Genomic DNA, 16,450 nt, shown 5'->3' with positions numbered 1-16,450 from the left:
TGAAATTAGCTTAGAACTAATAGAAATTGAATTAAAAGGGACTGTAAACGAAAGAAAACAAATTGAAATACAATGAAAACTGTTCAATGCAGGTGAAATTAGCTGAGAACTAGTAGAAATTGGGTGGAAACAAAGAAAAACAGATGAAAAGAAATGATAACTATTCAATACAGCTAAAATTAGCTTAGAAATACTAGAAAATGTCTGGAAACAAAAAAAGCGATTGAAATAAAGTGAAAACTTTTCAATGTAGCAAAAATTACCTTGAAACTGCTATAAAATGAGTGAAAAGGACCGAAAGCGGAAGAAAACAAGTTGAAATAAAGTGAAAACTATTCAATACCACTGAAATTAGCTTAGAAATACTAGAAAATGGCTGGAAACATAGAAAAAGCAGTTGAGATAAAGTGAAAACTGTTCAATGTAGCATAAATTACCTTAAAACTGCAAGTTGAAATAAAGTGAAAATTATACAGCTGAAATTAATTTAGAACTACTGAAAAGTAAGTAAAATCGGTTGAAAACGAATAAAAACAAATTTAAATAAAGTGAAAATTTCTCAAGACATGCTAAAATCTGCTCAAATTAAATAAAAGAAAACTGAATTTGAATCATATTAACCATAATAAAGTGAAAACAATTCGAACCAAACATAATTTTGTCAAACTAACTAAAATAATCGAAAAAATGAAAGAATTTAGTCAAAATATTTTAAATTTCTGTACATATTCGACCAAAAATTTGTTTTAATCGATACAATCGTTATAGTAATCACACTATTTCCTATTACCATCCCTAATTAATATTAATCATATTTTTTATCTAAATTTATCGTTAAAAAAAAATCGAATCGATAATTTTGAACCACCAATTAATAATAATCAGTTTACTCAAAAGAACAAAACCATTCGAGTTTGTGAAATGTAGTTGGCGGTTTAAAATTCTGTATTAGTTCGATGACGTCGAATTTTATGGATTTTTATCGTTGAAGGTTTCGTTAAATCAAATAAAAATACTATAAAAATTATTTATTTTTTTTTAATAATACAACCAGTTTCGCAAATAAAATTATTCATATGAATATAGAGAAACGAGTTCATTGAACCGTCTATTTACAGAATATGACATAGATTTGAATATAAAAATACATTTTGATAACCGCTTAGAGCAAACAGAACATTAAAGTCCTTAAAAGATATCTTCTAAGCAAACATAAAGCTTTACAAAACTCTTGTTGATATTTGAAATAAAATAAAAAAGATATCAACGGTTCAAGGTCATTTCGATTGATAAACCAACAACTAAATCTAGCGAAATGTCACGAAATTATGACAAATTTCAACCCCAAATTAAAAAATAAATCTGGCAACGAAGCCTGATGTTCGATTCGCTTAGAAATTCGTGTATCGACGCCATATTGAAAATACTTCAAATAGATTTTACTTATTTTCAAAGTTATTATAATTAGATAACATAAAACTATAATTACTAAAAAAAAATCTCGTATACCAATTCTGATGATTATTTATTATGAATAGAACACATAATAAATCCACAATTATTACTCAACAAATCAGAACTTCCCTACTTACAAGTTATCTATGGTTACACGTCACTTTTCTCGCCGATTCAATATGGCGTCGGCTAAATGACCTCGTTACTAATACACATTGTTTATACGGGTTATATTGGAAGTTAAGATAAAATTTAAATAAATAAGTTCAAACAAGGTGTCAAAAAAATATATTACTGATATGTAAGTATTTAAGGTGATGTAGTACTGTCTGCTCTAAGTTGATTGGTATGTACGTCATCGTAAGCTATTGTAAACACGCTCTTCTTCTGCGTTATCGGCGGTTTGGTCAACGCTATACCAGAATCGTTATCTTCTTCCGGTTTCTTCGTATACGGCGCTTCGTACCTATATTCCGAATGCTGTAATAACGGATGATCCGGTCCGGCTGCTTCTTTTTTATTATCGATTTTTTTATTCCTACTAGACTCGGTATCTAGTAATAAACGTGAACTAACCGATGGTTTTGTACCTTTTGCGGGTTTTTTGCTACTGGATTTTTGTTTTTTGTTAGTTTTTTGAGTTTCTTTATTACTGTTGTCGGTGTTTTGGGGTTTTTTGTACCAATCCATATATCTGGCACCCCCAGTCGCACGTTTCGAACTTTTTTTAACTTTTTTCTCCCCGACAACTTCACTCAGATCGAACTGACTTTTAGATTTGAGTTGAGCGGTACTGAAATACGAATAGATGTGTTATTAATTTATACAAGGTGTTCAGAAAGTTAATATTATGCTGGTGGCGATATTTTGCAGCTGTTATTTTTAATATCGTTATTTTTGGGAAAAAACTGAATTCGAGGACGATAGAGGTGGGGAACAATGTTTGAAACGATCTACCGCCGCCCGTTGCGATCTAGGATCATCAATGTTTTTTAAACTTAGATAAGTTTACCGCTGATGCCACATCGCCCACGATATTTTGCAAATGTTTTTTTTTATAAAAATTATTTTCACGGTAACCTGAGCGGTGTGCGATAGTGGATTAACCTATAAATAACAGATATTCACACGAGAACGGTCTGGCGAACTTTCCCGCGTTTTAAACTGACATTTTGTTATCCGCTGTTGCCAATGCTATTTTTTTTTAAGAGATAATGTGTTAGAAACAAAATGTTGAGGGCTTGTTGTTTTAATGTGTGATTTTTACGAAATAATATGACCTTGGAATATGAAAAAAATCACCAGAAACCAATTAAAAAGAAGATAAATTCAAGATCTTTTTGTTATAATCTATTATAAAAAAATAATCACGTAATGAATTTCAACGCAGTAAATAATACAGAATTTTTTTTTTTTTCGAAAATATATCGTTGTAATCAATATACGAGGTGATGTAAATAAATTTTATACAAATTTTCGTAATATAGTAACTAACGGTAACACTGTAATGAATGTATTTTGACACAATTTGAAGGTTTATTGTAATACCTCCCTCTCATAGATGGTGCTAATATTGAATAAAAATGTTTATGACATAACCTATAAACTGATACTTACGTATTCGAACTACCGGAAGATTTTCGTCGATTTTTCGATGAAAATAATCTCAAATCTGATTCCGAATGGTATTTGTGATTATTGGAATCCGTACTGGTCTTTTCGTCCGATTTAGGACTAACCTCCAAACTGTCGTCGGAAAATAAACGTTTTTTCTTGTACCTAGATTCTTCCTTTCCTTTATAATATCGTTCCCCACTATCGCTGTCGTCATAACTTTGTTCTAACGAAGCCAACAACTCTTCCAATATCTCTTTCTTCAATTCCGATTTTGAAGAATGAGTTCCACTCGATTTTGAAGATTTTTTCCGTCTCACACTTCCTCCATACAATTCCATTTGTCTATGAGAATCGTCTTCTCTATACGAATCCCTTTGTCTATGAGAATCACCTCCTCTATACGATTCCGTTTGCCTACGAGGATCACCCTCTATATGAAAATCCTTTTGTCTATGAGAATCGCTTTCTCTACGTGATTCCGTGTGTCCATGATGATTACCCTCTACATACGAATCCCTTTGTCTATGTGATCCAGTCCCTCTATACGATTCCGTTTGTCTATGTCGATCGCCGTCTCCATTATCTACCGATTGTCTGTGAAATTCAGTCTCTCTATACAATTCACTTTCTCTATGAGAATCATTCTCTCTATATATGTTTGTTTGTCTATGAGGAAGTTCCTCTCTGTATAAATCCGTTTGTCTAAGGGGATGTTCTATTTCCGATTCGACTTCTTCTTGTATGGGCGTTTTGATTTTTCGCCGAACGTTAATTTTACGTCCGTTTCGTCTCTTAGCTTTCGCTTTAATTATGGCCAATTCATCTTCTTCGTCGCTATAATCACTTTGATCGTTGTCCGATCTGATTTCTCGTTTCGGCGGTCTCATTAATTCCGGTTCCGTTTGAGTTCCGGCGTCGTGATCGGTTTGTGTACCAGCCGGAAGTGATTGAGTTTCTAGACGCAGGTCTCTCTCGCGATCTAAAAGTATTTGACGTAATAACGCGTTCTGTTGACGCAGAGAAGCTTCCAACAGCTCTTGTTCGCTTTGCGCTCTCACGGCATTAGGTAAGATAACCTAAAATGTAAATGTATAACATTATTGATACAATTTTACTGAAAAACACGATTCTAAACATCGAAATGCGTTTTGTATTGACAAACGTATCTAATTGTCATCTTAAATGAGTACGTTTTGTTGAACATATTGTATGTGCGTTTTGCTGATTCTATTTTAAGTGCGTTTTATTGAACATATTGTAGTGTCGTTTTGTTGAGCTTATTGTAAGTACGTTTGGTTGAACCTATTATGAGTGCGTTTTGTTAAACTTATTATTAAAGTGCGTTTGATTGAACGTATTGTAGGGTCGTTTTGTCGAACTTATTGTAAGTACGTTCTGTTGACCTTTGCTTAAAGTACGTTTCGTTGAATTTACGTGCGTTTTGCTAAACTTATTATTTTAAAGTGCGTTTTGTTGAACTTCTTATAAGTACGTTCTTTTGAGCTTATTGCAAGTACGTTTCGTTGATCTTTTTATCGAAGTGCGTTTTGTAGAACTAATTATGAGTACGTTTTGTTGAACTAATTATAGGTGCGTGTCATGAAACCTGTGAATGACAATTATAAGTAACACACCTGCGATCTTTGTTGTTGTTCTATGAACCTTCTCATGAGAATATCTTTTCCGCTGTCGACTGGCATATATTGTTGACCGTTCGTCAAATTTACTGCATGTTGTGGTTCCCCCCCTCTGGTGATGAGTCTCAATATGTCTGCGTTACCTTCCCTAATATAAAATGGATCACGGGAAGGTTCCTGTTGAATATCGGTTTGTCTTATCGTCTTTTTCATACCGCCTCGATCGGAGCCTCTGTCAACCTGGAAAATTCCATTAATTAGCGCGAGTTCAAGATGGAACCAATAATCTAAACGAATAAACCCAGATGATTATAGATGGAGCCAAAATTTAGATAAATGGGACCTCTAGAAAACTTTATGCCAGAGTCTAGAATAATAGGATTCCATCCGAGTATAGGTGGAGCCAGGCTACAGATGAACAGAAATTCCAGACATTTCTATATGGAGCCATAATCTAGACGAAGAGGACTTGCAGACTATTGAAGATGGGAACCAGACTGTAGACGAATAGAATTTCCAAACAATTATAGATGGAGCAAGAATTTAGACGAACAAAACATCTAGAAAATTATAGATGGAGCCAAAATTTAGACGAACAAAACTTCTAGACGATTACAAATGGAGCCAAAATATAAACTATTCTATCAAATAGCCTAAAAAGTTTAATTCAAATGTTGAATCCGATAAAATAACTAACCTCATGTTTTCTCAACGACTCAGCTTCAACATCGAGTTGTTCCGGCGTCCAGGCTTCTCTCCTTCCGAACCATTCGGCCACTTGCACCGATTTATTATCCCTACCATCACCGGTACCTATAACGTGTACTCTTTCTATTTTTTCTACGACTGGCGTAACAATTTTACGTTTATGGAACGCGTAATTGTACAGAGGGCACTGTCTGCACACGCAACAGATTATCATGATGACGATAGCGATCAGAAGAAGAACGAGAAACAAAATTAACAACCATGTCAAATTACCGGCGTTACTTTCTCGTATTCTGATGATTTCTTTTTCTTTCACGCGACGTTCTTCGATTCTTTCGTTGATTATTCTATTGATTTCGTTCAAATCGATGACGGATCCTTTCGAGAACGTCACCGTCGCTTCGACGACGCTCCTGAAATCAATTTTTATCAAAAAATTCATATGGAAAATTGGCAATGCTGCGGGCAAACAATTGTCTTACCTTTCTCTATCATCATCGTTGGCGACGTACGTAGCACCAGGTTCGTCACCTGTATACGGTCTTATTCTGTCAATTGACACTTTACCTCCTGTCAAAGCTTTCAAAGTATCCGCCACGATCGTTTTGTCCGGGTTAGCACCCGGTATAATAAAAACCATTTTTCTAGAATGTCCTTCCGGCGGATAAATCCTAACCTCACTTTCACTATATAACCTCGGTACTCCTCCATCCCAAGCTCTCGCTTTTAATAGTACGACATCCTCTATATCATAACTTTTCGTCACTAATATTTCCCCGGATTTTTCATCTACGTACAAATTTTCCGGTAAATTAATAATTTCGTAATGTATTTCGTTATTCGGTGACGTGATATCGTTATCTGAGGCTTTAATTATAGCCCGAGTGGTGAATCCGGTCCTGTCCGAATTTAGAATAAATTCGTATATTTCTTTAACGAATATCGGCGGGTTATCGTTGATATCTGTCAATTTTATTTCGATGTTACTAAGAGTTTTGAGTCCTTCTCCGTTTTCATCAGCGGCTTCTACTTGTAAATTTATCACGGGGCGAATCTCGGCGTCTAAATTTATCGAATCCGCAACGGTTATCAACCCCGTATCTCGATCTAATCGGAACAATTCGCTCCCTTCGCCCGTTAGGTTGATATATCGAATTTCACTTCTCGATTTTTTATCGATATCATCGGCTTCGACTACTAATATTTGAGTATCGATTCGGACGTGCTCCTGAACGGTTGCATAGTATTTGTCTTCGGTAAATTTCGGGGGGTTATCGTTGACGTCATTTAAAATTACTGTCAACTTTGCTTTCGTCGTGTAGTTTCCGGCGCCTACTTCTTTCGCTATTATATAACATTCCACTGATTGTCTTTCTTCGTAATCTAGATATTCGGGATTTCGAATTGTTATTTCAAACTTTGAATTAGCGTCTATAACTTTTGGAAATATATCGAAAGTACCTACAAAAGAAACTAAGTAAATCGAAATAAATAAACACAAGATGTAGATGGGCATGGTGGTAGGGTGACATACAACTTGATGACACTATAGACAGGACCGCATTCAGGTCTAATTGTAATAAATAGTAAAATTAAAAAAAAATGTTTTAAAATCGATATTTTCTAGTATCGAATCGAAATTTTCAAATAACATCTATTATATACAGGGTTATATGCAAAGTATATACAAAAATAAATAATTAAAACGAAATAACTGAGTAAGTTTCGACGTGATGAGAATGCGCGTGCTGTAAGAGTGTGAAGTAACAGTTTGATTTCACTAAAGACAGGACCGCATTCAGGATTAATTGTAATAAATAATAAAATTAAGAGAAAAATAATTTAAAACCGATATTTTTTTATAATTTTGAACTGTGAATCAAAATTGTCAATTAGCATCTATAATATACGGGGTTAAATGCAAAATATATATAAAACTAAATAATTAAAACAAAATAACTCCATAAGTTTCAACGTGATGAGATTACGCGTGCTGTAAGAGTATGAATAACAGTTTGATTTCATTATAGATAGGGCCGCATTCAGGGTTAATTGTAATAAAGAGTAAAATTTTAAAAAATTTTTTGAAAATCGATATTTCTTAGAATTTTGAACTGTGAATCGAAATTTTCAATTAGCATCTATAATATACGGGGTTAAATGCAAAGTATATACGAAACTGAATAATTAAAACGAAATAACTACATAAGTTTCGACGTGATGAGATTTCGCGTGCTGTATGAGTGTGAAGTAACAGTTTGATTTCACTATAGACAGGATCCCATTCAGGATTAGTCGTAATAAATATTTAAATTAAAGACAAATGTTTAAAAACCTATACTTTTCAGACTTTTGAACTGTTAATAGAAATTTTAAATCAGCATCTATTTCATACGGGGCTATATCAAAAGCTCCCAAGAAAAAAAATATAATTAAATCGAAATAACTATGTAGGTTTCGACGAGACTTGTATAGACGCGCTGGAGGAGTGTATAAACAGGACAGTAATCGAAATAAATAACAAAAAAACAATAAATACCGTTATTATTTAATAAATCTAGCGTGACAACATCGCCTGGTTGGATATTAATTTCAGCTTGCGGAAGATCCAGAACGGTCCCTAGTGGAGAATTTTCATCTAATAACGCGTTATATTCAAAAGCCCCAAACGAGGGTTTTCCAGCCTCGGTTCCAGGCGGTATAATAGCCAGTTGAACAGTCGTAGATTGAGCCGGAGCTTCTTCGGGATTCGAACGAACTTCTTCCGCTATCACAGACATTAGTAGCGGTTGACCGCCGTGTGAAAACGAAATAATTTCCGAAATTGGACGAATTAAACGAATTTCACCTGAAAATAAATACGATACCAAAAAAAATTTCAACGCGATCATAAATGCGGTAATTGAGTTTGTTCGTTTGGGATAATTAATAAACAGGAAAATAAATGAAAAACTTGTAAAAAAAATACCCAACTTTATTTATTTTCGTTAAAACTACAAACAGTTTAACTGATAAGTTGTGAATTATTCAGAGGGTTGTTTGCGTGTCCGGAAAGTTTTATTAGTTTGCTAAATCAAAACAGGGAAAGTTTATACATGAAAATAAATTTGTTTTAACATTTAAACGTTCAAAGACAGGCCTGAAATTGTTTCTAAATCAGAAAAATATATCATTGGGTCATTATATGTGTCAAGAAACATCAAAAACTTGAGTGGATGAAATACGTACTTCATCCGATCTCCGAAGACGATAATTTACGTATCGAAACGTGTGCCAGATATGTAATTGTGAATTTTGGTATAGTGGGAGCACCAAAAAATGTGTTTGGATTATATACGTGCTTATTTAATTATGGGAAAAAAGTCTAAATTGTTCGTTTAGAGAAAATAATAGTATGAGAAGCAATATTTCTTCAAATCAAATTGTAGTTGATAAAATTACGTTACAAACATCCGGTATATAGAGAAAAATGTTTCTGAAGGCAATGGAAAAACCGTGAATTTCACGTTACGATATAAAATATTGATCCAAGAAAATCGTGTTTAAGTTCTATATACAACTTCCGGAAAATCTACCACCCGGTATGTAGGGGATGGAGAATATATGCAAATGGAGTCCTATTTAGACGTTTCACACAATAGATTCGAAAATGAATTATTTCCTTGTCGTGATTTAATGTTAGAACAACACTTTCATTGACATAGAAAAAAAAATCTAATAAAAAATTGTAAATTTCCGAATATGTTTAAAAAAACAGTTTTGTAATTATTCAATCCACAAAATCGCCTGATTTATCATCATGATTATTTTATATCACTAAAATGATGATAATGCATCGACAAAAAACTAAATTGTTGAAAAATGCAATTTTTTTCGCGATATTTTAGGTTAGGAAAAATATTGATCACCACCAGTACGTATTATTATCGATTTTTGTTTAATAAATATCATATTATTGAATTATTTTGGAGAAAATCAGTTTTATTTATAGCGTTTTCGTGAAACGCCCTCTAGCGGCGACACAAGCAATCTAAATCAATCAGGACAATACGCAGTTGATAGCTTAAGAAAAATCCTTCTCAACGACACCAAATTGATCAAAATCCGTCTAATAATAATGAAGTTATCCATATTTAAATCAAAAAATTTTGCAATAGCCCCCACCACTTTTTGTAAAAAGATACAGCGGAAAATATTTAACAAAATATATGCGGATTTATCAAGATTTGAAACCGGTCGCCATTTTGTTTGTGATAAGAGGTCGTTTTTACTAAAAAATTACTTTAGCAACACTAAGATGATTATATTGTCATCTGTCAAAATTTCACTCAAAAAATGTTTCGAATATCCCCCACCACTTTCTCTTAAAAGATACAACGGAAAATATTCAACGAAAATACGTGAATTTATCACTATTTGAAACCGGTACCCATTTTTTTTGTGATAAGAGGTCGTTTTTACGAAAAAATGACTTTAGCAGCACTAAGATGATTATATTATCAGTTTCAGCCATGTTGCCGATGTCATCTGTCAAAATTTCCCTTCGAAAAATGTTTCGAATATCCCCCACCACTTTCTCTTAAAAGAAACAACGGAAAATATTCAACGAAAATACGTGAATTTACCACTATTTTGGATCGGTAGCCATTTTGTTTGTAATAAGAAGTCTATTTGACGAAAAACTGACTTTAACAGTACTAAGATGATTATTTTATTAGTTTTCGTCATGTTGCCGATGTCAACTGTCAAAATTTCACTTAAAACTATCATGTTAATTAGTTTTTATTCCAATTTAAAACAAACAATTTTGTTTACATAAAAAAATAATTGAGAAACCGAGAAAAAGTTACTCAAGAAAACAATTTGATTGGATAATTTCAAACCCAACGATTATTTTGACCAGACTATTACATTTCTATTATATTTTAACAAACTAAATAAGAAATTTGTCATCTATATTTTTTTACAATTAAAACTTTCTATTTTCTCGTTTAGTATAAAAACGTTAATATATTCGAGATGGTACTTACCAGTTGTCTCATTAATACTGAAAAACGTAACAAAAGGATCATCTTCGGGCACAAGTCCGTACCGTATATCTCTTGGATTCCCTCTATCGCCGTCCTCGGCGTGAACCCGAAGCACCAAATCACCAGGTTGTAAATTGGGACTTAGGGTTGTCGTAGGTGGAGCTAATGTAAATACAGGGGGAGTGTCTTGTTCGTCTAAAACAGCCACTAATATCGGCCAACCTGCTATGTTCCTACTATCTTCACCAGTATTAGTCCAAGGATCCTGAAAACAATCATTAATTTTATGATAATTATGAATATTTAAATAACTCACATTTGCTAACATTGTCAGATGATGAACTGTTTTCTTTTCATAATCCAACGAGTTTAATAACAAAATCGTCCCTTCTGCGTCTCTATCATTTAATAATTTTTGATGAAGACTAAATTCCGGCGATCCCCATAACTCCAGTAGCACCGCTCTGGGTAGTAACGAATTTCCGATGGCGCGAATAGTTCCTAGTTCAGTGTTCCGTCTCGCGCTTTCCGATATCGATAAAAGACTCAAAGCACCTGGAAAAATTTTTTCCAAAGGAGTCGTAGCGTTAGTAGCACGAAACGAACAATTCAAAAATGCCGATTCGCCTCTTTGGCTTCTCGCTTCTACCGTAAAATCGTAAATACGTCCTACCTCTAACCGTTTTTTTAATATAACATTCGCTTGACATACCTAAAATAAGTTAACCATACTTATTAAAGGGACAACCGGTATAGTACAGTTTAAAAATATAAATTCACTCACCGAATTGAATCTGCTACAATTCAAACTTTGAATTTCAACGTTGTTTGATTGTCCTTGTAAACTAAACACCAAAGGATAATCAAAGGTTAGATCGCTGGCTCTAAGTCTGTAAAATACGGCACCTACGGCAGCATCTGCCGGTACTAAAATGTCTCTAAATTGAGCAGACGGGTCGAAACGAGGCACTCCATTCACGAGAAGTGGTCCGCACATGAGGAACAACCAGCAACGCATAGCAAAATATTTAATACGATTTGTCTCACGCGATTCTGTGAAAATGAATCAATTATTTCCAACAGCTTTTCCAGTGATTCATGATTTAGATGAAATTGTGGCATTTACGTTAAAGGAAGAACGAAACAGTTTATAACCATCTTCGATAACCTGCAGTTTAATTCCCGCCAAGTTATGACAAGATTGAATGATTCAAGCCAAACAGAGTTGCCAAGCGTTTTTTCTAATGTTTGAAATAGGTATTAATAAATATAATTACACATAATTAATATATTATAATAGGAAACAATAATTTAGAAAGAATGTTTTTGATATTATTACATATTAATATTCATTAGTTGTGTACTATTTTATTATTTATCATATTCTTGCAGACAGAAGACTTGGCAACATTAGGAACGAATCTTCTAGAACGCGTAGGATTAAACAAAATCATGATTTTGTATTACTCTAAATTTAATTGTTTTTTAAAAATCGTTTTTGTTATAACAAAATTATTTATAATATATATTAGAGTGCGTAATGCATAATTATTTTCATTTTATTTATAAAACACGTAATTATTTCATTTTTTATGATTCACAGACATTATTAATATAATAATCAAAAGCGATGTTGCATGATTTTTTTATTTTTCCTATAATTTAGGCAAATATAATGAATCAAATAAATGATGGCATAATTTGAATGATTAATTCACTTTTTGTTTTCATACAAGGAGGTTAAGATATTGTTATATAGAGTATATTATTTCGTTTGTTCAACAACTTTATAATAATAATAATAATTAATGACGACCATAATTTTATTATGTTTGTATTTAAGTTCGCTTTTAGTTTTTTTTTTCTCTTTATCGATCGTTTCGAATAACTGTGTCAATTTGATTCAGAATAATTTATGACGAATACAATAATTGATTTGTTGATGAAAAGATGACCCTTAAATTTGCCGACCACAACAAATTAATTCAAATAAAAATTTTTAATAATATTAATTTGTTGTGAGAAAATGAATTATTAATATAAGGGATGTTAAACGAATAATTATTTATTTATTAAATTTGAAAGTTCATCTTCTTAATAATTATTATACTTGGCAACATGGCATCTAGTTAAATGTTGCTAACTTCATAATTAATTGATTATTATAGTTTTATAAGACGAAAAGTTTTCAAAAAATCTACAAGATGTTGAAAAAGTACAAGAAAAGTCGAAAAGAATCAGAAATTCGAGATATAAACTAATTTGAAATAAAAATAAGAAAAGATAAAAAGTTTTTAAGTAAATAATAATTCATAATAAACCTCGGTATTAATCTAAAAGTTAAAATATTTAATTTCATCGATAATATAATCATTTTTTTTTTCGTCTGTTACCTTTCAATAACATTATGTGGAAAGCCCCATTTTCAAAAATACGAAAAAATCATAACGAGAGCACTTTAGGTATCGCGTCATGTCTGTATAGGAAAGAGGGTTATATATTCACGTCTCGTGCTACACCACCAACTGCGGCCGCCTCTAACGGTCACTTTCATGACCTGCCACTTATGGTAATCAAAGTATTGGTCATCTGGTCCGCTGGTCACCCTGACGACCTACACACATACACAAAGAATATCGACGATCAGACCTATTTCATTCGTCTTGTCTTGATGGACTACTTATACCTTATCGCTGTATGTATATAAAGAGTATACAGAGTGCCCTCATTAATATGTATATAATGAATTATAAAAACTTTCTCTATGTAACTGTTATTATTACAATAACTTTCTTAGCAGTTGTCCCTATTCTGTGTTTTTTATTAAAAAAATGTATAAAACAATAATTAAATCAATTCCCCGTACAAATTTTATTATTTTAAAATTTCTATATATTAATATTGATGTCTAATTCTAATATTCCGTTTTAAGTAACCTGTAAACAACTATTATTATAAAAAAGAAAAAGATATTTTGATCATTTCCGTTATGGGGTAATTCTTTTGACATTAGTCACATTTATTACATTTTGTCTATGGTTTACAATTTTCGTATCACGTATATTTCGATGGTTCACTACACTATTGGTTTTGATCACATTACCGCCATGTTGAAGTGAAAATCTAAGGGATGTTATGTCAATCGCGAAATACTGGCGGATTTGAATTTTGTTAACGGTGCGAAATTCAAATATCATTTTACGAGTATTGAGTTTTTAAATTTTGTATCTAAAATAGGTTCAAAGGATGCATATTTTCAAGATATATTCTCACAAATGGAATTTTAAGATATAAATGTAGAAATTATAAAACTTTTCACCTCAATAATAATCGTTTCATGATACAGTGATAGGATTTCTAATTATTTATTGATATATCTCAAATTTTCTAACTTTCCACTTGGAATTTTGCCTTTTTTTCCTGATCTAGCTATCAGAAGTAAAAAAATTGACTGTAAGGAATAATTAAAGAAACCGTAAATATTATTCTGAACACTATTTCCTCGCCATTATGCCCCAAAAACAAAAATACTTTTAAAATAATTGACTTTATCCCAAAAACATGCTCAAAAACTAAATTATTTGAGAAATTTCGAACCTAATGATTAATTTGAACAGACTATTACATTTCTACTATAGTATAACAAACTAAATAAGAAAATCAACCAAATTATAAATAATAGACGAGGAAATAATTAAAAATTTATTAACTATGCATCGCTAATAACAAATCAAAAGCTATAAGGATCTTTTTATTCTCCTCTGATAGTTTCCAAATAATCTGCAGCTTCTCTTGTTATTCTATGATATTTAGCAGCAATAGGGCGATAATAATATGCTTGGTAATCATTTCTTTCGGCCATTTTCTGCTTAATTTTCGCTTCGAGAGCCCTAAAAACGTTTAAAACCATCAAATTCAACACGCATTTAAAATTAAACTTACCTTATTTTCATCTTTTCGTCTTCCATAAAAACAAACGCTAAATATTTCTCGTATTCCTGCTGGGGGTCTCTGCAAATATACTTGGCAAAAAATCTAGTTATGGGACTCTAAAACAAAATATTCAATTAGAACCACCTTTAAAATTACAAGATTATTTCAAGTTTAATACCCTCTGGTACTCGTAGAATTTCGGGGTATATCCTTCGGGAATTTCAGATAGAGTTGAAGGTCCGATAAATATATTCGCCCATGTAACAACTAGGGTGCAAGGTATTACTCCTAACATTACATAGTAATGGAAATAATCTTTGAATTTTATCCATTGCCATCGGGAGGGTTGTAATGGGAAGACTTTATGATCAGACATCAACCTTTTCGATCCTAAAAATGTAAATATAGACGAAGTTTTAAAACAAAATCTATTACATAATAATGTACCTTCATTTTTAAACGTTAACTTTGATAGTCGATTCAAGATTCTTAAAGTACTGAGCACTCCCATTGTTAACTAATCGTGGTGAAAAAATTATTTATATTATTAAAAATTTCTTTAAAATCTATCACTTGCAACCTCTATATTAGACACTTCTTCTTTTTTATCCCGATTACATAGTTATAAATTGACAGTTTATTAAAGAAAATCTTATTAATAATATATAAATATTTGAAATATACATTTTTAAATGGACAATTATTATTTTATTTATATATGGAACTAATTAATAATTGAATGATAGAATTAACACTGATTTATTGTACTTTATTCTTCTTTTTTAACAAAAAAATTGCCGTAAACTTTAGAAAATCTACCATATAATTTGACGTAAAAAGAAGATTATCTTAGGTTATTTAAATATTTAGAAATCAGTTTATTTATATAAGTTTATAAAAATGAGATTAATTTTTACTCTATTGTTATAAATAGAAATGAATATGATGAATAGTATGAAATTCTTTCGGAAATTATTGCAACACCCATCAAAAACTACTACATATTGTACTACGAACGTTAAATATTTTCGTACAACACTAAGTAGGTATAATTGATTTTCTATGTATTTTTGATTAATTATTTATTAAAATTACCATATCATAGCTGATTTACATGGAGAATATGAATGGTTGGATCCAAAGTCGGAAGACGAAGTGTAAGTATTAAATTTTTCTTATATATATTAGAAATTGACGTAAATTTTATTTAAAGTCATTAAAATTGAGTTTGAAGCTCATATTGTCAACTAAACATTATTCATAATAATCTCTATACCTCTTCCAGAGTTAATATAACGATAATAAATAAAGACGGGGAGAAATTCCCTATAAGAGGGAAAGTTGGTGATAATCTCTTGTATTTAGCTCATAGATATCAAATACCGATGGAAGGTGCTTGTGAAGCGTCTTTGGCTTGCACCACTTGCCATGTTTATATTCAGAGTAACCATTCAGACATTCTAGCAGAACCGACGGAAACTGAGGAAGATTTGTTGGATATGGCACCATTTCTGAAGGAAAATTCTCGCCTAGGGTGCCAAATTACGTTAGATAAAAATTTAGAGGGTCTAGTCGTCAGATTACCAAAAGCTACAAGGAATTTTTATGTAGACGGACATACACCCAAACCGCATTAATAAGATAATTTTTTTAAATCGTAATCTCATACATATTGTAGAAATATACATACATTTTGTAATTTAATCTTTTATTTAATTTACAACTAAAAAAATCCTCTTTAAAGCCTGATTTTGACCTGAATTTTAATATCGATAAAAGTTACAAAGTTGTTAATTAAAATGACAAACAAAGAATAGAATATCTTCTGTTTTTAATTTCAATTTTGGTTACAGTAACAATTTTTAGTGGCTGTTTCTTTTAGTAAGTAAAGTCACAAATACGAAAAAAGTAGATGTAGCTATCAACTACAACAATTAAAACTAAATTAACTACTTATCTATCGATTGAATGATAAATAAATATTATTTTTTTTATCAAGTTCTCTTTACTTTCATGTTTTCCGCTACTATACAAACAGTTTGACTCAAGTTTTACTGACTGTTTGTGTTG

At 31.7% G+C, this 16,450-nt stretch overlaps 3 protein-coding genes across 3 annotated transcripts; 1 reads left to right on the top strand and 2 right to left on the bottom strand.

Moving 5' to 3' along the window:
* Positions 1 to 1,014: 1,014 nt before the first annotated feature.
* On the bottom strand, positions 1,015 to 12,998 carry LOC130900997 (cadherin-86C). The gene is made up of 10 exons (XM_057812036.1): positions 12,841 to 12,998; positions 11,232 to 11,500; positions 10,764 to 11,159; positions 10,448 to 10,712; positions 7,957 to 8,265; positions 5,900 to 6,878; positions 5,407 to 5,830; positions 4,707 to 4,949; positions 3,073 to 4,148; positions 1,015 to 2,248 (listed from the first exon to the last, which is right to left on the bottom strand). The coding sequence occupies exons 1-10, from the start codon at positions 12,851 to 12,853 to the stop codon at positions 1,765 to 1,767; spliced, it is 4,458 nt and encodes a 1,485-aa protein (XP_057668019.1). The 5' UTR covers positions 12,854 to 12,998; the 3' UTR covers positions 1,015 to 1,764.
* A 1,138-nt stretch (positions 12,999 to 14,136) lies between these two features.
* On the bottom strand, positions 14,137 to 15,012 carry LOC130901006 (NADH dehydrogenase [ubiquinone] 1 beta subcomplex subunit 5, mitochondrial). The gene is made up of 4 exons (XM_057812047.1): positions 14,828 to 15,012; positions 14,559 to 14,770; positions 14,390 to 14,496; positions 14,137 to 14,337 (listed from the first exon to the last, which is right to left on the bottom strand). The coding sequence occupies exons 1-4, from the start codon at positions 14,889 to 14,891 to the stop codon at positions 14,199 to 14,201; spliced, it is 522 nt and encodes a 173-aa protein (XP_057668030.1). The 5' UTR covers positions 14,892 to 15,012; the 3' UTR covers positions 14,137 to 14,198.
* Positions 15,013 to 15,229: 217 nt separating this feature from the next.
* LOC130901143 (adrenodoxin-like protein 1, mitochondrial) lies at positions 15,230 to 16,084 on the top strand. The gene is made up of 3 exons (XM_057812256.1): positions 15,230 to 15,422; positions 15,486 to 15,537; positions 15,666 to 16,084. Exons 1-3 carry the CDS (start codon positions 15,317 to 15,319, stop codon positions 16,015 to 16,017), a joined length of 510 nt encoding a protein of 169 aa, XP_057668239.1. The 5' UTR covers positions 15,230 to 15,316; the 3' UTR covers positions 16,018 to 16,084.
* The last annotated feature ends 366 nt before the right edge of the window (positions 16,085 to 16,450 follow it).

The sequence above is a fragment of the Diorhabda carinulata genome, chromosome X (genome assembly GCF_026250575.1).
Source record: "Diorhabda carinulata isolate Delta chromosome X, icDioCari1.1, whole genome shotgun sequence".
Lineage (NCBI taxonomy): Eukaryota > Metazoa > Arthropoda > Insecta > Coleoptera > Chrysomelidae > Diorhabda > Diorhabda carinulata.
Note: the sequence above shows the minus strand (reverse complement) of the source record. Positions and strands in the feature narration are given on the sequence as shown.

Coding starts and splice junctions, on each gene's coding strand:
- LOC130900997 (XM_057812036.1), bottom strand. Junction 11,160..11,231: donor ATTGTAGCAGATTCAATTCG/GTGAGTGAATTT, acceptor AACTTATTTTAG/GTATGTCAAGCGAATGTTAT. Junction 4,950..5,406: donor AGTCGTTGAGAAAACATGAG/GTTAGTTATTTT, acceptor GGAATTTTCCAG/GTTGACAGAGGCTCCGATCG.
- LOC130901006 (XM_057812047.1), bottom strand. CDS start 14,891: ATGGGAGTGCTCAGTACTTTAAGAATCTTGAATCGACTATCAAAGTTA. Junction 14,497..14,558: donor AATTCTACGAGTACCAGAGG/GTATTAAACTTG, acceptor ATTTTGTTTTAG/AGTCCCATAACTAGATTTTT. Junction 14,338..14,389: donor GACGAAAAGATGAAAATAAG/GTAAGTTTAATT, acceptor AAACGTTTTTAG/GGCTCTCGAAGCGAAAATTA.
- LOC130901143 (XM_057812256.1), top strand. CDS start 15,317: ATGAATATGATGAATAGTATGAAATTCTTTCGGAAATTATTGCAACAC. Junction 15,423..15,485: donor ATATTTTCGTACAACACTAA/GTAGGTATAATT, acceptor ACCATATCATAG/CTGATTTACATGGAGAATAT. Junction 15,538..15,665: donor CCAAAGTCGGAAGACGAAGT/GTAAGTATTAAA, acceptor TACCTCTTCCAG/AGTTAATATAACGATAATAA.